We start from the raw sequence: 22,547 nt of genomic DNA, 5'->3' as shown, positions 1-22,547 counted from the left end.
AAAACAAGAAAAGAAGAAAACAGACGGGAGATATCAGAAGATGTCAACATATCAACGGGGTAGATGAAACCAGCCATGGCCATTGCCATCGTCATTTTTCATCCTCACTAGAGTCATCCGAACCAGAGTCAGTTCCATCAGAATCACTAAGAGCATCCTGCTTCTTGTTTACTTCTTTCTTGCCATTAATCGCTTGAGGTTGATTCCTGCTAGCATTAGCGTTGACGTTGGCGTTCAGAGTGTTTGCACGTGGCTTGTGATCTGACTCTTCCTCAGGTTCTGATTCTTCCGAGCCAGAGTCAGTTTCAGATCCCGATTCTGACTCTTGCTTCTTTTTGGCAGGTGCCGTTTGCTTGGGTTTGGGGTTGGGTTTGGATGATGACGATGATGTCCACGGTTTGGTGGAGTTGGAGTTGGTCTTGTTATCCTGCTTGGTAACCGAGTCGGATTCAGATTCTGACTCTGAACCCGACTCAGAGCCTGACTCCGATTCAGCACTCGAGTCTCCGGACTCCGAAGCACTGGTCCTATCGCCAGTAGTCTTACCCTCGTCTTTGATAAGACGAGGCGTATTCTGCTGTTGCTTGCGTCCCTGTCGATCCTTCTCCAGAACGGAGTTTGCCGCTGATTCAGAACCCGATTCGGATTCTGTACCTGAAGAATCGGAGTCAGAGTTGGAGTCAACATCAGATGAAGACTCTGCTTTCTTGTTTGAAGACTTTTCGCGGTTTTTGTCTTCTAGTTTGGCACTTGCTTTGGTATCTTCCTCGCTGTCGTCCTCGTCTTCATCGTTCTCGTCACTTTTGGATGTGGAGGCATCGCTGTCATCTTCGCTATCGGAGGTATCAGAGCTATTGTCTTTTGTGGAGGCTTTCTTCGTCGTATTTGGCTGTTGACCGTTCTGTGTGGTGGGTTTGGTAGACGATGAGGGTTTAGGTTTAACTGCTTCCGGCTTTTTGCTGGTCTGCGCTGTCTTCTTCTTATCTTCAGTCTCAGACTCGCTGGTCGAGTCTGATTCGGAGCCAGACTCAGATTCGGATTCAAATGAGCTTTCACCGACAAGCTTGTCCTTCTTTGGAGAAGCAGCTTTTTTCCTGCTCCTGTCTTCTCTCGAACTAGTGGACTGTCGCTTGCGATCTGATCCCTCTGATTCGGAATCGGAAGAGTCCGATGACGTAGGCAGTCGTGTGCGTTTCTGAGAGGTTGAATTTTGGTCTTTGGAAGGAGATGCTTGGTCCGTGGGTGATGGGGCGGGTTTCTCCGTAGGTTTGGCTTTCGGTTCGGGTGTCTTTGTGGACTTTTTGTCTGTAGCAGGTTGGTTTGCATTGTTGGCGTTGTCGTTGTCGTCCGACTCCGACTCTGAGCTTGTATCTGTCTCAGAGCCGGATTCAGATTCAGAGTTGGGCGCGTGTTCTGGAATAGCCTTGGACTTCTCTGAAGAACCATTGGCCTGCTCTTTCACGAACATGTTGATGACAAAGGATTTATTCGATGGCGTCTGTTTTGAAGGTGAAGGTGCAGCAGTGCCCGCATCCCACTCGCCCTCCTCATCCTCCTCATCTGAGTTCACATATTCAGAACTCTTGAACTTGGGATTCTCATTAGGTGTGGCAGCGGCAGGCGACGGCTTGGGGTCTTTCTTCTTAGGCGAACGCAGCTCCGCCGTAGGCTCATATGTAGCATCTGGATTGCCTCTGTTCCGCTGTTCGAGGACCTTGCGCCGGATTCTGCGCCATTTATCCGCGCACTGCTGTCTCGAGCGGACATGTCCCATACGAGCGCTCACTTGTCCCCATCCGATAAGTCTCTCCTCCATCTCGTAGAAATCCTTACCTGTGTCATAGCCAGCCCTCCTGTTTGCCTTCCACGTAGCCTGTAGCGCGTCTTGAAGGCTGCGAATCTCGTCTGCAGACCACGAGCCTCGCAGCATGGTAGCTCGGTGCTCGAGACGGTTTTTCCATCTCTGTACGACGTCGTCGTCGCTGCGACCGAGGAGTTTGGCGATATAGGCCCATTTCGGTCCATAGCGCGTGTGCATTGAAACGAGTTCGTCGTCTTGTTCGTGAGACCATTGGTGCGGTTTTTGGGCGGAGGCTTGGAAGTGTCTCCTCATGAAACGGTAGACTGACCTCTGGTCTCGCATGGGAATCGTCTCGTAGATGATCTTCCAGAAATCTGGCTTAGTGATGACATCCGAGTCGCAGGGAAATTCCACGCCCTTGTCGCGATCGGAGTGCTGCACCATCTGGTCGAAGTTGTCTGCGGAGAGTCCATGGGTGTTACAGAAATTGAGTTTGAAGTTCTCCAATTTTTGCACTTCCTCGGAGGTGAAAAAGCCTGTCAGCTTTTCGTTTTTCGCAGCATTTTTGGTGCGGCTGGGTTTTATAATTCGGTTTGTGAGGTTTCTGTCTGGCAATGCTGGAGTTGACTTTGCCGGTTCTTTCGCGCTCGATGGTGTCAGCAGCCTCGGTGTTGTAGGACGTTCCGGTAACGCAGTTGGCTTGGCCGGCTCTATGGATTTGTGCCGTGGCTCAGAGCTTCCTTTCGTGTCGTGCTTCTGCGATTTCGATTTCGATTTCATGGGTTGTCCAGGAACCCGGGTTTCAGCTGCGCCATTCTCCGCGGCAGGACGTTCTCCATCTAACTTGCGAGAAATCTTCTCCTTTTTCGCTTGATCAGGTATGCGTTTGCGCTTCGACGGACGAGAGTTGTATTCGTGCTGTGACTGAGGTGGTGGAACGGAGGCCCGTTTGGTGCCATTTGGGGAAACCTCTCTCTTCCGCTTCGATTTGGTTTTATCTTTTGGAGGCTTGCCGGCTTCTGGGCTCAGACTAAGGTTGCGATCTTTATTCGCGACAGTAATTGTAAGCGTCGTACTCACATAGAAAAAAAAAATGTTGCGGCTTGTGGTGTTGCAAGTCTACTCACCATTGTCTTCTGGGAGCTCAGTGGGTCCGTTAGGAACCTCTTGGGACTGTCCTTGGCCCATTTAGACGATTTAGAGGAAGAGCGCAACTGCGCGAGTCCAGTTGAGAAGGGGAATAGAGAATGGGGCTGTCGGGGAGAAAGCAAAAAGTTGCTTGCGGAGCGGCGCGTCATTTTACAGGCCTTACCGCTTTGGGAAATGCATATCAGATATTGCGCCGATAACCGAGATGTCAGTACATATGACAGGAGTTAGATCTATTGGAATTGGTCCATTACGGTCCATTCTATGCCTTGAAATGCGCAAGAATTGATTATGCAGTGTAGGTATTCTCATAGAAAAGGAAGTAGAAACGACAAGAAGGAAAGGTATTTAACGCCATCACTCAACACGCATTTCTCGTAATATCCTCGTAACCAGCTTCCTCTGATCTGTCGTGTTGAGCTCATGCTCGTCAATCGTAGTCAAGCATCTTCCAATAGCCACTGTCGCCTTGACAGAGGAATCTCCTCCATTCGAACCGTCAACCCAGACCTTTCCATTCCTCCCAACAGCAATCTCAAACCCACCGACACTCTCCAGCTTCTTCCCTAGCTCATCAAGCACAACCAATCCCTCAACACCGTCCTCATCGTCGCCCTTGGAAGAACTCGCCCGGATCAACCTCGCAGCCATACCCGTAGAAATATCAAACACCATTCCGCCTGTCAATGGACCCAAGCCCCCCGGTTCAGCTTTCCCAGTCGCAGGGTTCACACATGTCAACTCGACTTCCGCGCCGGCACCAACACCAACCGACGACACACGGGCATAGACCAAATCCCCACCCCTTAGCATCGGCCGGGTCTTTTTTGTCGCACCTTCAAAGGCAAGCTGTGGTAGAAGGACATGGGGCGCTTGAGGCGTGATCATGCAGTGAAAAAAATCGGCGCTGGAGTGATGCACTTGCGCAATTACCAGGTCGTTTGTAGTGGGGATGTAGCGGCGGTTGGGGAACGAAGCGATTGATACGCCGTTCTTCTTGGTATCTGTCAAAATAAGACCAGCTTGGGTAGCTGTGATGACATGGCTTCCTGACAACCCAGATGAGGTAGGTACTTGTGCCGAGAGAAGACGCAGTCCGGGACCAAGTCGTAGAGGAGCGGAGGAGTTGGAAGGGAGGTAATCGGAGGGGACGTCGTCGCCCGGAAGGAGAATTAACGGGGTTGTCATTATTGCAATTGATCTCTCAAGAGAGCTCCTTAGAGGCAGGAAAATGCGTGGATGATGGGCGATATTATCTTGATCTTTGGTCTGCGCAAATCTCGACTTATCGTTATCAGCACGTGATGAACGGCGCTAGTTCGGTCAGTATATCGTGGTAGGTTTCCGTCAAAATTGTAATTGAGTGAGAATGAACTAGATCAGACCATAATTACTGAGTTTATTCAGTAAATATTCTACGCTAATTATCGAAGATGTACTCTCATGTGTCCGACACAGTAAAGTAGTGTAGAGTATATGCACCGCCACATAATATCGATAAGCACCAGCCACAGCGCCGCCCGAGCAAAAAATCTTTTTTTCTTTTATTCCCCGCGGCGTCGAAGAAGGTCCGGTTCTTGTCTCTCACGCTTTACTTCCTCCATCCTATACCCCTTTTCTTTATTCTTTAGACTACCTCGCTTTCAAAATGAGCGCTGAGACCCCTGAGCGTTTTGCCATTGGTATCTCCTTTGGCAACTCCTCCAGCTCCATTGCCCGTCTCACTCCGGTATGTGCAGATTGGCAGCAACTTGGGTTTTTATATTGGTTGTTAAGAAACAGTCACTAACGGGCTATGATTACAGGAGGGCAAGGCTGAGGTTATTGCTAACGAAGAGGGAGGTTCGTTGACCCCCCATTTCAACTGAGCATATTGGAAACAGCACCGTACTTACAGCGTCTTAGACCGTCAAATCCCTACTGTTCTCTCGTACGTCGATGGAGAAGAATTTCACGGTACCCAGGCCAAGGCACAGCTCGTCCGCAACTCGCAGAACACCGTTGCATACTTCAGAGATTACCTCGGCAAGGACTTCAAGTCGATAGACCCCAGACCCTGCCAACAGTCCGCCCACCCCCAACAGAGTGACTCGACTGTCGCCTTCAGCGTCCGCGACACCACCAGCGAAACCCCCAACACCCTCACCATTTCTGAGATTGCTACTCGTCACCTCCGTCGTCTGAAGAAGTCCGCCTCTGACTACCTTGGTAAGGAAGTCAACGCTGCCGTTATCACCGTCCCTAGCGACTTCACAGATGCCCAGCGTGAGGCCCTGATCGCTTCCGCCAAGGGTGCTGGCCTCGAGGTTCTCCAGCTCATCCACGAGCCCGTTGCTGCCGCGTTGGCCTACGATGCTAGACCCGAAGCCGTTGTGACTGACAAGCTGGTTGTTGTTGCCGACCTTGGTGGTACCCGGTCCGATGCCTCTGTTCTTGCTTGCCGTGGAGGCATGTACACTACTCTTGCCACCGCTCACGACTACGAATTGGGTGGTTCTCTCCTGGACAAGATTGTCATTGACCACTTCGCCAAGGAATTCATCAAGAAGCACAAGAGTGATCCCCGCGAGGACGCCCGTGGTCTGGCCAAGTTGAAGCTGGAGGGTGAGGCTACGAAGCGCGCTCTCAGTCTCGGTACCAACGCTTCCTTGAGCATTGAGAGCTTGACCGAGGGTATTGACTTCAGCTCTACCGTAAACCGGACACGTTACGAGCTTCTGTCCAACAAGGTGTTCGGCCAGTTCACCGCTCTGATCGAGCAGGTTGTCAAGAAGGCTGAGTTGGATGTTTTGGACATTGACGAGGTCATCCTCTCCGGTGGTACCTCGCACACCCCGAAGATTGCCCAGTTGGTCCGCAACGTCTTCCCCGAGAAGACTCGTGTCCTTGCTCCCGCTACAACCGCCACCGCCATCAACCCCGCTGAGTTGGCCCCCAGAGGTGCTGCCATCCAGGCCTCTCTGATCTCCGAGTTCGAGACGGAAGACATTGAACAGTCGATCCACCCCGCTGTCACCGTCACCCCTCACCTCCGCAACGCCATCGGTGTTGAGTTCTCCTCGGGTGACAACGTCGAGTTCGCCCCTCTCCTGAACACCGAGACCGCTCTCCCCGCCCGCCGTGTCGCTCAATACAATGCCCCCAAGGAGGGTGGCGACGTCTTTGTGCGCGTTTGCGAAGGTGTCCGCGAGATCAAGGTCACCAAGCCCGAGCCCAAGCCCAAGGAGGAGAAGCCCGCCAAGACCGAGGAGGATGAGGACGACTCCGACTTCTCGGACGAGGACGAAGAGGAGGAGGAGATCCGTGAGGTCATCTGGAAGACCGAGAAGCCCGTTGCTGAGCTTGCCGTCAAGGGCGTCAAGGCCAACGGCAAGGTTGAGCTCATGGTCCACGTCAACGCCGACCTGGGTCTGCAGATCACTGCCCGGGAAGTTGGAGGCCAGAGTGCCGCCCGAGGTGTCGTTGAGGCTCCCAAGGCTTAATTTTGTGCCTTGAGTGCTTTGGATATGTCCGGTAGTTTGGCGTGACGGGAAAGAAAAACTTGGTAATGCGTGACGTTTGGATGAGGATCACGGTGTTTTTGTCCTGCGGTATTAGAATAGTCCTAGAGGTCTAGGTCTTTATATCAGCATCTATAGAGTACATATAAGTCTGTTTAAGTCAATGGTTCCTTTTGTAGAAGCTGGTATTTGTCATCCCCATACGAAATAGTCCTGAATGTCCATCTCTATAGTAGGGTATGAGTTCATTTAAAGACCAGCCTTGTATGGTAGAGATACGCCTTTAGTCTCTTGCGCTTCGAATTTTACTGTCGACAGTGAAGGCCAAAGTTAGAGGCTGGTAGTTCTGCTTTTTTTTTTTTTGTGTGTGTTGCTGTTCTATACGTAGGTGTTGCGTCTTTGAGAGGATGTCGAAGATGGAATGCAGATGTATATAGGACCCACATTCCATGTTAGATTAAGGTTATCGCCAGCCCTATGGGGAGCCAAGCATTCTTAGATTTTGGTTCTTTCGTATTCACTCCATTTACTCCACTTTGGCCTCTAGAGCAGCAAGCCCTCTGAAGCTCTGTATGTGCAGTAGTTAAGGAAAGGGAAAAAAAGCATCTGGAGGGGCGGGCTAGTTTGATGTCCCGTCGAGTCGCGACTGACAGTCCCCCCTCGTCGAGGGAAGGTACAACCAGGTGCGGAAAAGAAAAAAAAAAAAAAAACTGCAGAGAAACAACTCCGAAAAGGGCATGGTTTGGGAGTCGAGACAGTCCATAGACGTTGAACAGGAAGTAGCGCCCAACCTCTGTCCGTCCGTACACTACCTTCGGAGCTTGAGATCCTGCATCGAGACTAATGCGTTGTAGGTTGTCCAAAGCAACTTCTCGCACGGGACCTACAATCCAAGAAGACAAACCAGGCAGTCAAACTATCCGAACATTGGTCATTTTTAATCTACTCATACGCAAAAGAATACAGAGAAGTTATATAAAATTTATACTAGGTTAGAATCATCCCTTGCATTGTGTAGCAGCTGTTTTTAAGTAAGGCCTCTACTCCATGGATTTTCATAAGACCGTTATGAGTTAATACAGGTGAAATAGCGAGTGATAGGCAGAGTTGCAAATTTATCTTTGCCAAACTGCAGACTGCACAGGTTCAAATCCAACTGAGATCCTTTTCTTTTTTTTTTTTTTTGGGCTGCCATCCAGCATATGTAGGTGTCGCATCACTAGGAAATCAGTACTCACGACCCAAGAACGGCAACCCTCTCTGTCCTTTGTAGCCCACCAACACTCCCAGTAGCCACAGCCTCGCGTCTACCTCCCTCATCTTGGACCCATTTGATCGGACCCGGAGGCAAACTGCCAGTGTCACTGCCATCTGACGGTGTCGTCCAGTGTAGGGCATTGCGGATGCCAGTATCAAGGTCGGGGAGCATGCCGTTTGTGAATGTAAAGCGGCCACCGAGTTGGGATGGAATATTCTCGGGATCAATGTATTTCTCCAGCGTGGGTGAGACATCGTTGGACTTCAAGAATACGATTTTCTCGGCAGTCACTGGGTCGACGAATTTCTTGAGTACGCCCCATATTGTTGTGATGTATGAGGAGACGTTGCAGACCTGATCTGGTTAACGCTATTGGGCTTCGCTGGTACAGAGTTATCTACCCACGAAGATGCGATCAATTGTCTCTGGATAACAAGTCGCCAAGATCCAGCTGACATCCTGCGCGAAGTCCTTCAAATCCCAGGCCTGTTTCAGAGAAATAACAGATGCTTCAACAAGATAGACAGAGTTTGTAACGGGCACTGAAGGGTCTGGCCGGTCAGTCATTGCTGTGCAGAGCGGCAATATAAAGCGAGTTAAGCCATCGTGAAACACCAATGCCCTTTGCGCCATGTCAGCGCTTGGTGCAGGCCCGTCCGGAGACGAGGGTATGATAGTGCGTGTCTTTCGCCATTCAACCATCGCGGCATGGTTTAGGTGGGCTGCGTCGATCATGATAATGGGAAACCCACGTTTGTCGCGACGGCCTGTCCAGTGTGGATACTACACTAGGTTGATCAGTTCATCTAACGGCGCAGTTATCCCATTTTCGAAGTTCATGCGACTGACCAATTTCCGTGTATCCTCATAATCATCGACACTGATCAGGTCGTAGAGGGGAATTGCTTTCTTTTCTGTGTGGAATTTGGTCGCCTTTTGGAATTGTTCAAGGGCATCGGTATGGTTCATTTTACATGCCTGGAGGAATCGTCTGATCGTGTCAATTCTTTGCCCTAATCGGGTAGGGGCGGGTTCCTCACAGGAGAGTTGTCTTGTCATTGATCCCATCGCTAACATCCCCTTCTTTCAGACCCGGACGTTGCTGTAGAAGGCCTTGTTCAGCGCACATTTGGCTAAAGGTAGCCAAAGCGACCGTGTCGTCTACAGTAAGTTTCTCCATCATATCACCCTGCATAACTTGAACCCCTTGCATTCAAACCCAATATCCAATTGAAAAAAAAAAAAACAAAGTTGAAAGAAAGCCAGAAAACAGACAAACAAAGGAGATATTAATGGAGGAAAAGAAAGCCGAGCTGGCCAGCTGTGATTCCTTGCTTCGTTCATGGAGTGTGCACGTAAGATTTGATAACATGACATCAGGTGATTGGCGCGCTGCATGTAAAACCAGTTGCATATCAGCCTCATGCAGATCAGCTGAATTGTGCAGTTCGCGGTGAGATCTTGGACTTGTTTATAATCTCCACACATCTCCATACATACATTCTTCAGGGCTAGCACGATTAGACAATAACTTTAAAACTTCATCGTGATGTAAGAAGTATGCTGAATTTATACTGGATTCGAGGGTTATAAAGATTCTTGGGGTAGGTTCTTCTCGTTCTGCAGGACCATCGACGATTCTTCCCTCTTATTTAAACAGACAATGGCTGACTCTACGCTTATATCCGAAGATCAAACCTCGTATCTCGTGAGCCGCTCATCGCGCGATATACAGGGCTTCTGCGAGAACTATCCTCTGCGCCGGCACAAGTTCGAGGGAGAAGCAAGCAAAGGCTCTCTCCAGTGTCGCCGCGACTGGACCGAATACATCGGCCCGATCGAGCGCTGGGCCAGCTGTAACCCATGGGAAGGCCACTTCGGAGTCGTGGTCCTTCCATTCTGCAAACCAGAGAGATTGGCTATAATCAGCTATATATTCGAGTGTAAGCATCCAGCCATTATGGCAAGCATTGATAAGGCTGACGATTTTATAGATGCGTTTCTTTATGATAATGTCGTCGAATCAGCAGCAAAATGCGCTGTACGTATATAATCTCGGCCATAAGTAGGAGGAGGACCAAAGAACAAGAATCTGACAAGGTCATAGTTGAACGCGCACGCAGACAACCTCGCCCTCGACGAGACAGAGTACCGGACGGTGCGTTCAATCACCGGAACCAAGCAGATCCAATCGAAGATGCTTCTTGAGCTACTCTCGATTGACGCTCCGTGCGCGGAAGTTGTGATTGAGGCCTGGAAAACCATGATCTCCACAACTACAAAACAGGATAAATCTCGGCCTTTTGAGAATTTGGAGGATTATGTTGACTATCGGATCGTCGACACGGGGGCACCGTATGTAACCTTTCTTCTTTCTTCATAGTAGCAGATTGCTAATAAGGACTAGATTTGTCGATATGCTGATGCGCTTCGGTATGGGCATCCTGCTGACCTCCGAAGAAGACGAGATTGTTTCCTCAATTGTAAAGCCTTGCTATGCTGCCCTGGGCTTAGCAAATGACTATTTCTCCTTTGATATCGAGTGGGAGGAGTTCCAGCAGTCTGAGAAAGCGACTATGACAAACGCTGTATGGCTCTTTATGCAGTGGCATGACATCGACGTACCAGGAGCCAAAATACTGGTGCAGCAAGTGACAAACAGATATGAGAAGGAGTTCCAACAAAACGTGGCGAGCTTCGTTGCTGGGAAGGGAAAAGACAACATCAAATTGCAGACTTACCTCAAAGCACAGAGCCAACAAATGCCAGGGAATGTCGCTTGGAGTTTGCGATGCCCGCGATACCATCCTGAGTTATGTGAGGAGGCCAGCAAGATGATATACAGCACGGTTCAGGGCCTGTCGATTCCACCGAAGAGGGTTAAAACGCCGTTTCAAGGCCCAGCTTCTACCGTGCGTCCAAGAGGGCACACAGATGCCTCTGTAGGTAGTGTATCCGATGATTCGTCTGTATGGTCTGCGGAAAATACTCCCTCTTCACGATCCTCAGTCTCCTCCGCTTCATCTCATATCGAAGACCTGAGGCCACTGTCTCTAGGTTTAGAGGTGTGTCCCTCCTTAGTACACTGAGACGCTAATCCGTGCTTACATAGGTCACAAAATAGCATCTACTGGGTCCTTCTGATTACATTAGTTCTCTGCCATCCAAAGGCGTACGAGAAGCATTCATCGACGCATTGAACGTTTGGTTGATACTCCCGGATCATCATGCCAGACAGTTAAAATGCATCGCACAGACGCTCCACAATGCCTCATTGATGTGGGTTTCCGAGTTTCCTGGGGACAATACCGAAGCTCTCATTGCTGACTTCTTTGCTACTAAAGGTTAGACGACATTGAAGATTCATCGCCTCTCCGTCGTGGCCAACCAGCAACTCACATGGTTTTCGGACAGGGACAGACGATCAACTCGGCCAACTTCCTTCTAATCAAGGCAGTGGATCAGGTACGACAATTGGAGGACGAGCAATGTATGCAGATCTTCTTGGAAGAAATGCAGAATCTCTTCGCCGGCCAAAGTTTCGATCTATATTGGACACGGAATGGGAAGTGCCCTTCTTATGAGAAATACATGGAGATGATTCGACAGAGTACGCCTTTTACCTCTTTATATCCTTTGATTAATATGGCAAACTGACCATTTTGCTCCCATCAGAGACCGGTGGTTTATTCCGCCTGCTTGCTCGACTAATGACTCAAAAGGCCTCAGCCCTGCGCCATCGGTACTGTGTTCAAACCACATCAAGTATATCTCAATGCTGTGTACTAATAACGGCCTCATATAGAAACATCGCCTTGGAATCACTCACGGTGAAACTCGGTGAATACTTCCAAATCCGCGATGACTATAAAAACCTAACTGAAACCGTAAGAGACTCAGCTCCATCTATATTACGAGATGTACACGTGCTAATCAGTAACTCCGTGCTCACAGTACACCGGCCAAAAAGGCTTCTGCGAAGACATCGACGAAGGCAAATTCTCTTTCCCACTAATCCATGCTCTAACCTCCCAGCCAGGGGACTCTGAACTCCGTGCTCTTCTGCAACAGTCACGGAGTCCTGGCAGTATTGATGTACCTACGAAGCAGTGTATTCTTGAACACCTCCATCAGGCTGGTAGCATGGAGTATACCGTTAAATCGTTACAGGGTCTCATGGGGGAGATTACGGGCCAGATTGGGTTGATTGAGAATGACACGAGATGTCCGAATTGGATTTTGAGACTTTTGGTTCATAGGCTGGCTGTGTGATCAGTTATCTTTTTTTAAAGTACTGGTCTAAGCCTTTTCTCTGAAAAATCTCGTACTGTATGCTACGTTATATACTACCGCAGCTCATAGCCATGATGCCTAAAACTAACAATCCAGAGATTCTTAGTTTAAAAACCAAGTACTGCACAGACGACCTAGCTTAGCCTGTTCTAAGAACAATATACATGATTTTGTTTTCTGTCTGATCGTACTAGGGCTGAATCCTAGGGCTCCTACACGGATCGGAGATTACTGGGATTCCCGAAACGGAAGGTCTGCCGACCGCCCGCAATCTTTCATCGCATCGCGGCGCGCAAGTATTACATCTAACAGACCAAGCCGTACGCTATTCTACTATACTTTAATCCAGTATCGAAAAATCATAATCTATCTAATCAGGTGCTCGATCAAGCCATCAAGCACCATGGCGAAACAACCCCTCACGCGCGACCTCCAATTCGAAAAGAAGAACCAGGACATGGTCAGGCTTCCAAAATGTCAGTCCCTTTCCCCCCCCGAATACCATTTCCATACTAAACCAGCCTACTAACATACCGAAACGAACAGACGCCCGCATCCAAAAACGCCCCATCCCGCACGCCCCAATCGCCTCCCCCTACGCCGGCTCCTCCACCCCCAAAACCGTCTACATATCCAGCAACACGCCCTTCATGAGCGCCGTAAAACGCGTCCAAAAGCTCCTGCAACAAGCTGAGAAACGCGCAATGACCTCCGTACACTTAAGCCTGGGCAACAAGACCAAAACCGACAGACAGAAACTCGCGCAGATGGCTGAGGGCCATGGCAAACTCCGGAAAGAGGCGGGACAGGAAGAGGTTTTTATCAAGGCGACTGGGCGCGCGATGGAGAAGGCGATGAGGGTTGGGAGATGGTTTGAGGAGAGGGAAAGGGAGTATGTGACGAGGGTGAAGACGGGGAGTGTGCTTGTTGTTGATGATGTGGTTGAGGATGAGGAGGCGAGGGAAAGGGTCATTGAGGAGGGGAAAAGGTTGAAAAAAGAAAGGGAGGAGAAGCAGGAGGGAGGAGATGCTGAGGAGTCGGCTGTTTCTAAATCTGCGGCGAAGAAAAGGAAGCGGGCTGCGGCGGCGGAGACGGAGGAGTTGCCTGAGACCCGGACGCGCTGGGTTAATGTGGTTGAGATCGCGGTGACTTATAAATGAGGGCGCACCTGCGTATCCAAAGCTACGCTTTCTCCTCATCTCTTGCGGTTTGTTGACGGAGGTCCGAACCCGGTATTGGTGAACGCACGCCACGAGATCACGACGGTGCAGATGGCAGTCGTGATCTATCTGAATGCGCTCCTACGAACATCTTTATCTATGGGCAATTTAGCTCCCCACGAGCAACACCGAACCAGTCACATCTCCAGCTCGAAGAGTTCTGGGATCTGAATCCAACTCAGTGGATATCGATCGAGCACATATCGAAGCAACAGGCCACGGGTGCTAAATCAAGACTACAGGTCTTATGATCAAATTTTTACTTCAACGATTAATGTACTAGACGATGTATCAATATTCCATCCACTCATCCAATTCTGAGGTTCGCAAAGTACAAGAACGATGATATTCGTGAGGTAGAAATTCTCAAATAAAGTGATGCTTCTAGTAAACTAATACACAAAGGCGATCAGCCCTACACGACCTTGCCTGTCAGAAGAAGAACATTAACATAGAAAAATAAGGAGGGGTCGTTGCTGCCAGGAAGTCGTAACTGGAAGCAAGCCGGCGTCGGTTGGGTAGTAATGATATAGATAAGACAAAAAGAAGAGGTAGAGGGAAGGTCAGGTAATGGTAATGCACGTAATGCCAAAAATGAAAAAAAAAAAGAAACAGGAAAATCAAAGCTTCCAACCAGAATACAGAAGGAAATAAACAAATGACACAGTGCAGGAAATGAACGAGCTGCAACCTTATGTAGAATGAAAAAGAGAAAACCTATCCATGACAAATATAACAACTGACCTCCGATACTGACGGACTCAATCGCGGTAGCGCAAGTATGAACAATCATCTGTCCATTCTTTGCCACCCGTTCAGATAGGCCATAATGCCTACCCCTAATAGTACAACACCAAGCATCGACGCATAGGGGCTAGACTGCTCCAAGGCAGCTTGTTTCTGCTGCTGTGAAGTAAAGGGAGCGCTGCCGTCTTGCATTTCTTTGATTTTTGGCGACTTGAAAGTTTCGGGTTCCTCAACCTTAGAGATTGACGGAGACCCCTTAATCTCGGGAACAGATTCTGTCGGATCTGGCAAAAGAGACTCGGGCTCTGTGGTTGCCCTGTCAGCATTCTCTGCACGCTCTCGCCGCAATGCTTCAATCATCTCCGCCAGCGACTTGCGTGTTTCCGCAGTTTCACACTCGGCCTTATGCGCACGGTCCTTGAGTGTCACGACCTGGCTCCGCATCTCTTCCATCTCGTTCATCACTTCCTCTAAGCGGCGCTGCAATTGCTTGGCTTGACCATCTTCCGAAGCCTTCGCCTTATCGTCAAACACAGAACCGTTCTCTTTATCGAGAGACTTCTCAAGCACCACCGGTAGCCCATTTGCGATATTTTGAGTTTCCCCAAGATAGGGTTCAATCATAGCCGTGCTATCCGAACCCTCACTCTCTGCCGCGATATGCGTTTCCATTCTCCTGGCTCTTTCTTCCGCAGACTCACGAGCGGCCCTTTCATGAAGTAAAAGGTTCTCCAACTCCTTCACACGAGCACCTTGCGAGTCCAGCTCCCTTCTTGTCGAAGTCAAGGCCTCAATGAGCGAAAGAATTTGGCTGGAGTCTCGAGTCACCGGCGAGTTGCCAGCTCCAAGCTTAGTCTTTTCCGTTTCGGAACGTTTGAGGGGTGAGATTGCGTCAGTTCCATTTCGCGGCAAAGCGTCCGGTTTTTCGGGCAGTGGTTGTTGAGGAGGTGGTGCAGGAGGGTCAGAGAATCTCGAGAAGGAATCGACGCGTGGCATCTTGGGCCGTCCATTCACTTGGCGAGGGGGATGGTTTTCCGAATGCTTGACCTTTTCTTTCTCTGGTTGACCTGGCTTCATGAGTGTTCCCAGGAAAGTGTCGGTTTGACGAAGGTCTTGAGCTTGTTGTTTCGCTTGTTTCATTTCGCTCTATTCAATACATCAGTATATAGTCCCGTCGCAGCACGTCGTTTTGACGAAGGTCTTCCGTCGCAGCATCGGTGGGTCACCATACCGTAAGTCTTTTGACAACTTGTTCGATGGAGACCGGGGAATTCCAATAATTCATCTGTCGTTGTTGCTGTAGGGCATTAAGCTGAGTGCTAGCAGAACTTTGCGTGCTCCGGTTACTCATTGCACTTCCAGAACGACCCCGGAAATGAGAAAGTGGCTGGCTGAGAGGAGATGGAAGCATTCCATTACCCGAGGCAGGATCCAGATCCCCCAGTGTGAGGTCTAGGATGTTCGGTATGCTTGTGAGGATGCCCGCATGCTCAACTTTGGCGGAAACCTTGTGGTGAACAACGGTCTTTTGATCCTCGCTGACAATATCAATTCCCAGCTCCAAAGTGTCATTCTCGCGGATCTCGTGAGGTTCGGACTCGCGGTTTTCCGGAGACAGCCGATTGCCATTGACAAATGTACCATTGGATGATTTCACATCTCGAATCCATATTTTACCGTTCTTATCTGCCCAAATCTCCGCATGCGACCTAGAGAGAACTTTGGAGTCGAAGAAACCGTTCATCGGAGTTGGGACCGTCTTGGCATTCGTCTGCCGCCCAATCTTAAGTATATCAGGTAAAAGGGGTACGTGGATTTGTTTCTTATCAAACGTGCCGTTGAGTGGCAAGAGCGACAATATAACAGGCGGATCTCCAGAAGGCTGCCCATTTGCGCGGGCGCCATTTTGCTGGGGAGTCTGGGGCATGTGTTGCGATGGAACGATGGAGGAAGGTTGGTGGATTGCGGACATGGTAGAAGAGGCTGTAGAACCGGTTGAAAATGCCGGAACGACTTGGTTTCGTGCGTTTGTTATCCCCGAAGCCGGCTCGGACTTGGTGCTAGGCCAGATGTTTCTCGATGCCTTTTTCTTCGAGGACCATTCAATGTTGGAGTTCTGTCCCGTATCAGAATCCTGCGAGTTGGTCGCCACGGTCGAGGTAGATGAGTTGGAGTTCAACGACGAAGAAGAGTTTGATCTCTGGATGTTTTTCCGTGGCATGAAAACCCGTGATACCTCGTCTGTGTCCATCGAAGACAGCGCTCCTTGTCCTCCGTTACCAGAGCTGTACCATCCCAAGCGAGGCCCCGATTCCACACTAGGCGGCGATGCCACAGCAGTCATGGAGATGGATACCGAAAATTGTTTAGTTGACTAGTGCTGATATTCTTGTGTGAACTCGTCCTATCATATGGGCGCGAGTACTAAACGGGATCGGCAATGGAGTGTCTCGGATATGCGAATCGCTGAAGTCGTGTCTAATCGTCTGTTGTGAACTGATACCGCCCATAAAATGGAATTGCGTAGTGATGTAGACAGTGCGGCTCGTTGCGCGCGATAACCCTTGAATCCGGCCACCTGTGATAGGAGTCGGGTTTTAGCGATTGTTCCTCTCGCAAGACAAAACAACCGTAATCAAGGATAACTTACCACTAGGCACAACTTCGCGCAATCAAATCCAGGATAAGAGCATATACAATAAGATGCTGCCGGCGTGGTGGGTGGGTGTACTGTACAGGCGCTTTTCCAACCAAGGAGAGTACGTGAGGGTGAGGTTCGTTCTTGGCCGCAACCCCAGGTGCGACCGCTCGGGAACAGGACCGGTGAAAGGAAGGAAAGAGCAAAGCACAAGACGGGAAACAACCGTCTGGCCAACAAACTCGCCAACCAGCAAAAGGCAGGAAGGAATCAGTGAACGAGCATGGGACAAAAACAAAAAAAAGTTATAACCCCCCGGGCTGGCCGCTGGCGCCAGGCGGGAGGAGGATCAGCTCCCTATCGCCTCAGGCCTCTACTCACGTGAGAAGGGGCACGTGCGCTTAGCTAAGACCAACGGCTTCAGCCGGGGTCACGTGTGGTGGGCGGGGCCTCGGATGGAGTCTAAATCCGTCATTCCGTCGGAGCTTTGGTTTGCTTTGCACCTGGTCTTGACCGAAGCTCGTTCTACTCTGTCGTTGCGCTATTCTCCTTGCGCTTGATCTTGTTGTCTTCTAGTCCAACACTTGAACACACTCTCCTGTTCTCTACTTCCGTCAAAATGCCCGTCGTTGCAGGTCCTCCCCAAGCTGGCCCCTCAACTTTTGACAAGAGTGAGCTCTGCAGACTTCCTTTGAGGATTTCGCGCATAGATACGCTAACCCACTTACAGTGAAGATGGGTGCCATGATGGGTTCAAGTATGGCGACATCAGACTCCATTCAAAGTTATTTTCTCGCTAACCCGCCTTCTACTAGCTGTCGGTGGTATCATGGGTTTCATTATCGGTTAGTTGCCATACATGGCTCGCCGTATGGTGTCTCCAATACTCATGGAAATATAGGGACCGTGACCATTTTCCAGTACGGTGCCGGCCCTAACGGTGTTATGCGGACCCTGGGCAAGTTTATGCTTGGATCTGGAGCGACTTTCGGGTATGATCTTGCTATGCACGACCTTTGAATGACAGTACAACCGGACTAGGGAAATTGCTAATGGCTATTGTACCATAAACAGTCTCTTCATGTCCATCGGTAGCGTCATCCGTACCGATGGCCCTCACAACGATGCCTGGCTCCGGGCTCGTGGCCCCCCGATGATGCTCCCCAGACAGAGCGCTTTTCGCCCCGTGCGCCAATAAATGAGCTATACAGCCGCTTAGGGATATGTGATACGACCAACTACACAAAACATGTACAATACCATTATACTTCGACATTTCGGTGGTTATGATATGAGGGCAGCCAAGGCCGCACGGGTGGCTGTGGAGGAACAAAGAACGATCTCCGCACTATGTACATATAGGGAGCTTGAACTGGTGACAACGAGACGTCGTTTGAACCAGCGATAGTATACCATTTCGGCGTTAAAACCAGGTTGATCTTCATTTGAGATGCCTACGTCCAGTTCGTATTCAGGGTCCCTGCGTGACGGCAATTGAGGAGGCTTGAGGAGTCAGCTAGTGCGGTAGTCTCTGCATTGCAACTCCTGTAGAATGTCCATATCTATAAGAAAACGCCCCTTCTCCCTTGACTATTGAACATCGGAGATGACTTGCATCAGCGGAGATTAAATGTCGTGCACTGGCCATCCAGCTCTGCAGAAATCGATCAATGGTCTAGAATGAGAAACAAGGCGTGAGATGCCTGCAATACCAGCCACTCTCACCACCCCTGCAGAGAATCGATCCATGTCACGAGCTCATGGTACAAAAGCAAATCATCGATTGTGTTGTTATGCAATCTGAAATCGACAGTGTACCACTATCCTCCTGCATTCTTCGGCCTTCTGACCTATTCTGGTCTGGATCCTCAAGAACAGCTTCAGATTCAGTCCTCCGCTAGTTCGTTTCGAAATTTCCCATGCGCTTGCATGGTTGTTTGTTTTTCTTCAATCGCTCGTTATATTCGACGCCCTCCTCTCTCGCAGTGTTGGCACATCCTGTTCTGTTGTGGATGACAAATCGTAACGAGGGATTAATCTGGCTTTTAATAAGATTATATTAGCCCTGTCTTATTTACCACCTCTTCCAGACTAGTTTGGAAATCATGCAGACCACCGTCTCCCTGAAATGTCGTGGTGAAACAGTCAGTGTTGCACCCTAGATTGGGACCCCTGGGCTGGACAAACACGCCTAGGTCTCCATATCTTGGTTTCTACCTGCTTCTCTTCACCTGATGTGTGCTTTGCTGAAGAGCGCTCCATCGAGACCCTCTCGCACGTGGTATGTCCAGAGACAGAAGCAATGAAAGCCAATGCAATTGTATCGCTCTTCCTTCTCTCTGCGACATCGCTCGCTGTCGCAGAAACTGAGATACCTTCACCGACGGCGACAACCACCGTGACGGTAATTTATGCGAACCAAGCCACCTCTACAATCGATTCGATCTCTTCGTCTTCCACTTCGACTATAGTCGCAAGTACATCAAACACATCCGTCACATCCACTACGCCCAGCGCATCTGGCGCCTCTAGCAGCACACCTTCCTCGAGTTTGCGTACAATGACGGCCACGAATTCCGGCAGTCCGGTTAACTTGATAGCGACTGCTGCGACGGCGCAGGTGACCCATGATGCAAGTGAGGCGGCTAGCGCCAGGAATGTTAACTTATCGATGGGACTTGTTGTAGGATCATTTGCACTTGCTGTGGGCTCAATATGGTGACCATGCGACGGTCCAACTTAGAGACATCGATATGTACCTGTGAGACGACTTCGTTGCGAACTTGCGATTCTGAGCCATTATCACACGCCCATCATGAGTGAGACTACTGCAGCTAGCACCGGCGGTCTCAGTGTCATGGCTTCTCTACTCCATCTCCTAATCGTTTCTGTTTTCGGGTCAACTTAAGAACGGTGACTCTCGGATTGTGTTTTGGATATACATACCCCTTTCGATGCTTTTGATATCCGGATATCCACGCGTCACTGTTCTTTGCAAAAATTTCACTTGTTTCTACAGAGCCTATTCATTACAATTACTCGTGTTCTGTTTTTGTATCGACCTGTAAAGCTCATCTCTTATCAATCTCTCGCGACGCTGATTGGCCCACCCAACGCGTTGGCCCGCTTTGGGTAAACAGTTGACCTCATCGTCGCGATCATCAGACGATTGGCGATAGTTCGGGCAGCACTCGCTCCGAGGCCGTTTTTAGTCCGATAAGAACCGCAATTCATCTCCTTTTCGTCCCTTGGTGGACAGTCTATCTTTCTGGAGGAGTTGCATCCATTAGAGCTGATCCCGTGCTCTCCTTCTCCTTCTATCAAAAACCCCACCCAACGCGTGCCACTCCGAAACTCCCACGCGACTGGCGCCCTGTATCCGTACGACTCCTTACCTCATCGCATACCAACTCAATTCGTCGCATACTGCAGAAATATAAATCAAAGTCATGGAGAACGAAATCCCCCTCCCCCCGCCACCCCGGAGAAGAAAGTCGCACCGCCCGTCGCGTTTCGACGACCGCTCTAGCCAACCATCTAGTGACCCAGCCCTCTTCTCTAGCGATGACATCCCTGCCTCAGGCCTGGAGAATTACCACGCGCCCGCTCATGGCAATGCAGGGAGGAAGAGGCGATACCGCGGTACGTGGTGGGGTGAAACGGTGCTGGATCCGAAGCGGAAACGAAAGGACTTCAAGGACAAGCGGTTTGTAGACAGTGGCGTGTGGATGGGGAGTGATGAGTCGCTGGTGGAATCGCTTTTACCATCAGAGGATGCGCCGATATCCGAGGATTTCTTCAAGAATGTGCGGAATTCGAACCCGGGAATACCCAAGAAAGAGCCGGAAGAGGTGGACGCTGCGCCTTTTGCACCCGCGGCTCCAGGGCCGGAATCTGTGCTGGGGATGGATCGGGGCCCGATATCGAGACCGCAGCCGCAAGTGGTAGCCCAGCCTCGCGTGGCATTCAGAAGAGTGGTAGAGTCGCAGGAACATCAGTTGGCCAGGGCGATTGTGAATGACTGTCTGGAGAAGGGTCAGGATAGTGTGGACCTAAGGTGAGAGCAGCGCCAACAGCAAGCACAACAAAGAATGAAGCTGACATATTGGCAGCATTGGCAACATGAAAGAAATCCCTTCTGGTCTGCTACGGCCCCTACAGCATCTCACGAAATTGCCTGCTATTCGAGAGCCCCCAGTCACCGAGGACGTCTACTCTTCATTAGAGCCATTCCTCCGACTCTTCTTGGCCGGGAACTCTCTGTTTAAACTCTCGAGCGAGCTCTTTGACCTATCCTCGCTAAAAGTTCTCAGTTTGCGAAATAACAAACTGAGCGAAATCCCACCAGCGATTCGCAGACTGACATCGCTGCAAGATGTCAACCTCTCAGTTAATCGATTGCAGTACCTGCCCTGGGAATTTCTGTGGTTGATCAGAAAGGGCGATTTGAAACATCTGATTGTCCGGCCTAATCCTCTTATGCAGATTGATGAGACGGAGATTGCTTACTGGCATTACCCTAATACCACAACACCAGAATCCCTAGAAGAATCTCTACGATTACAGGAGTACGAATCACCTGTCCCCGAAGAGGCCTGGGCCCCCATCCACATCGCCACGGGACCAATCCGCCACTTCAACACAGACGGGTACCCCATCCCAGAGGCACAACTAAATGCCACATCCTTCAGTGAACTCAAATCCAACGTTCCATCCCTCCGCGAAGTGTCTCTCGTCTCCCTCAACAAATCTAACTTCTTCGACCTCACTCCCGATTCCGACATCGCAGACCTCCCAGAGCTGATGCTCCGACTCCTCCGGCACGCCAGGGAAGTCAGAGCCGCAGGCGGGCGATGCTGCTCTATCTGCCACCGGGACTTCGTGCTCCCGCGAACAGAGTGGATCGAGTGGTGGGATTGCAGCACGTATGAGAACGGACTCAAAGGACCGCGCGCATCGGGCGAGAAACTGCGGCCTTTACCGTTCAAGCGGTTGGGATGTAGCTGGGGTTGCGTCCCTGATATGAAGTCGGTGGAGATCACACATCTTTCAGACGGAGTGGCTTCGGAGTAATCTTGGCTCTAGGTTGGTATTTTTGTCCTTGTGGTTTTGGAGTACTGGTGTTCCATGATCGTGACGCACATGCATACAGGGGATTCGTGTGTTCTGGGAGGTATTCTTTTGTTTGTCTGAGTCTGCGTTTGTAGATTATCTGTTGCGGTGTATTATTATAGATCATCTGCCATCTATGCACGGTACAAATGTACCTGCACACATTTCCTTTCCATTTCCGTCTTTTCAATTACAAGGCTTAGGTCCTAATACACTGCCCATTTGATCTGCTCTAGTTGGCATATGCTATGGTCTAATACACTGCGACATACACGACCACCGGACAACCGCGTGGGTCGGTCGTGAAAATACGAAGCAAACCCGATTTCGCCCAGCAACTTGAAAAACAGCTGATGCTAAACTAGTTCTGAACGAGTCGCAGTGCTCAACAAACATCGGTAACTACCGGCGCTCTGGTGTCCTGCTTGTATTAGTAGAATACGGCAACTGCGGGGTGTTGCAGTGTATGTTTCTCCCGATCAGCCCCGGGGCTAGCTTGGGAAGCAGAAGCTAAGGTCTTTCTCTGAGGTTATGTTCTCGAGTGTGATTTAATATTGTGGAATAGACTTACAAGTATGACTTGCGTATTGCCACGAGATTAATGTGGCAATCTGGAGTAATTACATTGAGTATATGGAACAATGTGTTCTGCTTGATATTGTCCTCGACACAAATGCGGGTCGCTTTCTTTGGATCGAATGCCCTAAGTTCCCGATGCCCTCGTGTACACTTGACAAAGCACATTTCCCTTTCCAATCTATGCATGCCAACTGCTCTGTAAACAGATACTAACATATTATACAGCTTCCCCCGGCGGTGGTTGTGTTAC

The 22,547-nt window shown here is 50.0% G+C and overlaps 10 protein-coding genes across 10 annotated transcripts; 5 read left to right on the top strand and 5 right to left on the bottom strand.

The window, feature by feature from the left end:
• Positions 1 to 91: 91 nt before the first annotated feature.
• On the bottom strand, positions 92 to 2,989 carry REB1 (MYB DNA-binding domain protein; the record flags this gene model as incomplete). The annotated part of the gene is made up of 2 exons (XM_043285209.1): positions 92 to 2,844; positions 2,929 to 2,989. The coding sequence occupies 2 exons, from the start codon at positions 2,987 to 2,989 to the stop codon at positions 92 to 94; spliced, it is 2,814 nt and encodes a 937-aa protein (XP_043133923.1).
• A 318-nt stretch (positions 2,990 to 3,307) lies between these two features.
• Positions 3,308 to 4,138, bottom strand: RRP40 (exosome non-catalytic core subunit RRP40; the record flags this gene model as incomplete). Its single annotated transcript, XM_043285207.1, has 1 exon — positions 3,308 to 4,138. One exon carries the CDS (start codon positions 4,136 to 4,138, stop codon positions 3,308 to 3,310), a length of 831 nt encoding a protein of 276 aa, XP_043133922.1.
• Positions 4,139 to 4,598: 460 nt separating this feature from the next.
• On the top strand, positions 4,599 to 6,432 carry SSZ1 (ribosome-associated complex protein SSZ1; the record flags this gene model as incomplete). The annotated part of the gene is made up of 3 exons (XM_043285206.1): positions 4,599 to 4,679; positions 4,756 to 4,792; positions 4,856 to 6,432. The coding sequence occupies 3 exons, from the start codon at positions 4,599 to 4,601 to the stop codon at positions 6,430 to 6,432; spliced, it is 1,695 nt and encodes a 564-aa protein (XP_043133921.1).
• A 1,252-nt stretch (positions 6,433 to 7,684) lies between these two features.
• Positions 7,685 to 8,275, bottom strand: ACHE_20856S (CRAL-TRIO domain-containing protein; the record flags this gene model as incomplete). Its single annotated transcript, XM_043285205.1, has 2 exons — positions 7,685 to 8,062; positions 8,114 to 8,275. 2 exons carry the CDS (start codon positions 8,273 to 8,275, stop codon positions 7,685 to 7,687), a joined length of 540 nt encoding a protein of 179 aa, XP_043133920.1.
• A 216-nt stretch (positions 8,276 to 8,491) lies between these two features.
• ACHE_20855S (uncharacterized protein) lies at positions 8,492 to 8,903 on the bottom strand (the record flags this gene model as incomplete). The annotated part of the gene is made up of 2 exons (XM_043285204.1): positions 8,492 to 8,699; positions 8,749 to 8,903. 2 exons carry the CDS (start codon positions 8,901 to 8,903, stop codon positions 8,492 to 8,494), a joined length of 363 nt encoding a protein of 120 aa, XP_043133919.1.
• Positions 8,904 to 9,371: 468 nt separating this feature from the next.
• On the top strand, positions 9,372 to 11,980 carry ACHE_20854A (bifunctional terpene synthase/polyprenyl synthetase family protein; the record flags this gene model as incomplete). Its single annotated transcript, XM_043285203.1, has 9 exons — positions 9,372 to 9,651; positions 9,703 to 9,749; positions 9,816 to 10,063; positions 10,116 to 10,773; positions 10,833 to 10,987; positions 11,053 to 11,318; positions 11,384 to 11,450; positions 11,514 to 11,595; positions 11,663 to 11,980. 9 exons carry the CDS (start codon positions 9,372 to 9,374, stop codon positions 11,978 to 11,980), a joined length of 2,121 nt encoding a protein of 706 aa, XP_043133918.1.
• Positions 11,981 to 12,404: 424 nt separating this feature from the next.
• ACHE_20853A (ribonuclease P subunit p20 family protein) lies at positions 12,405 to 13,161 on the top strand (the record flags this gene model as incomplete). The annotated part of the gene is made up of 2 exons (XM_043285202.1): positions 12,405 to 12,477; positions 12,548 to 13,161. 2 exons carry the CDS (start codon positions 12,405 to 12,407, stop codon positions 13,159 to 13,161), a joined length of 687 nt encoding a protein of 228 aa, XP_043133917.1.
• Positions 13,162 to 14,010: 849 nt separating this feature from the next.
• Positions 14,011 to 16,312, bottom strand: ACHE_20852S (putative cytoplasm to vacuole targeting Vps64; the record flags this gene model as incomplete). The annotated part of the gene is made up of 2 exons (XM_043285201.1): positions 14,011 to 15,114; positions 15,200 to 16,312. 2 exons carry the CDS (start codon positions 16,310 to 16,312, stop codon positions 14,011 to 14,013), a joined length of 2,217 nt encoding a protein of 738 aa, XP_043133916.1.
• A 913-nt stretch (positions 16,313 to 17,225) lies between these two features.
• Positions 17,226 to 17,804, top strand: MGR2 (MGR2/ROMO1 family protein; the record flags this gene model as incomplete). The annotated part of the gene is made up of 5 exons (XM_043285200.1): positions 17,226 to 17,277; positions 17,337 to 17,363; positions 17,422 to 17,451; positions 17,508 to 17,598; positions 17,681 to 17,804. The coding sequence occupies 5 exons, from the start codon at positions 17,226 to 17,228 to the stop codon at positions 17,802 to 17,804; spliced, it is 324 nt and encodes a 107-aa protein (XP_043133915.1).
• Positions 17,805 to 20,055: 2,251 nt separating this feature from the next.
• On the top strand, positions 20,056 to 21,679 carry ACHE_20850A (leucine-rich repeat domain-containing protein; the record flags this gene model as incomplete). Its single annotated transcript, XM_043285199.1, has 2 exons — positions 20,056 to 20,663; positions 20,719 to 21,679. 2 exons carry the CDS (start codon positions 20,056 to 20,058, stop codon positions 21,677 to 21,679), a joined length of 1,569 nt encoding a protein of 522 aa, XP_043133914.1.
• Positions 21,680 to 22,547: the final 868 nt, after the last annotated feature.

Source organism: Aspergillus chevalieri, chromosome 2 (genome assembly GCF_016861735.1).
Source record: "Aspergillus chevalieri M1 DNA, chromosome 2, nearly complete sequence".
In the NCBI taxonomy this organism is placed as follows: domain Eukaryota; kingdom Fungi; phylum Ascomycota; class Eurotiomycetes; order Eurotiales; family Aspergillaceae; genus Aspergillus; species Aspergillus chevalieri.
This window is presented reverse-complemented; position numbering and strand designations above follow the sequence as displayed.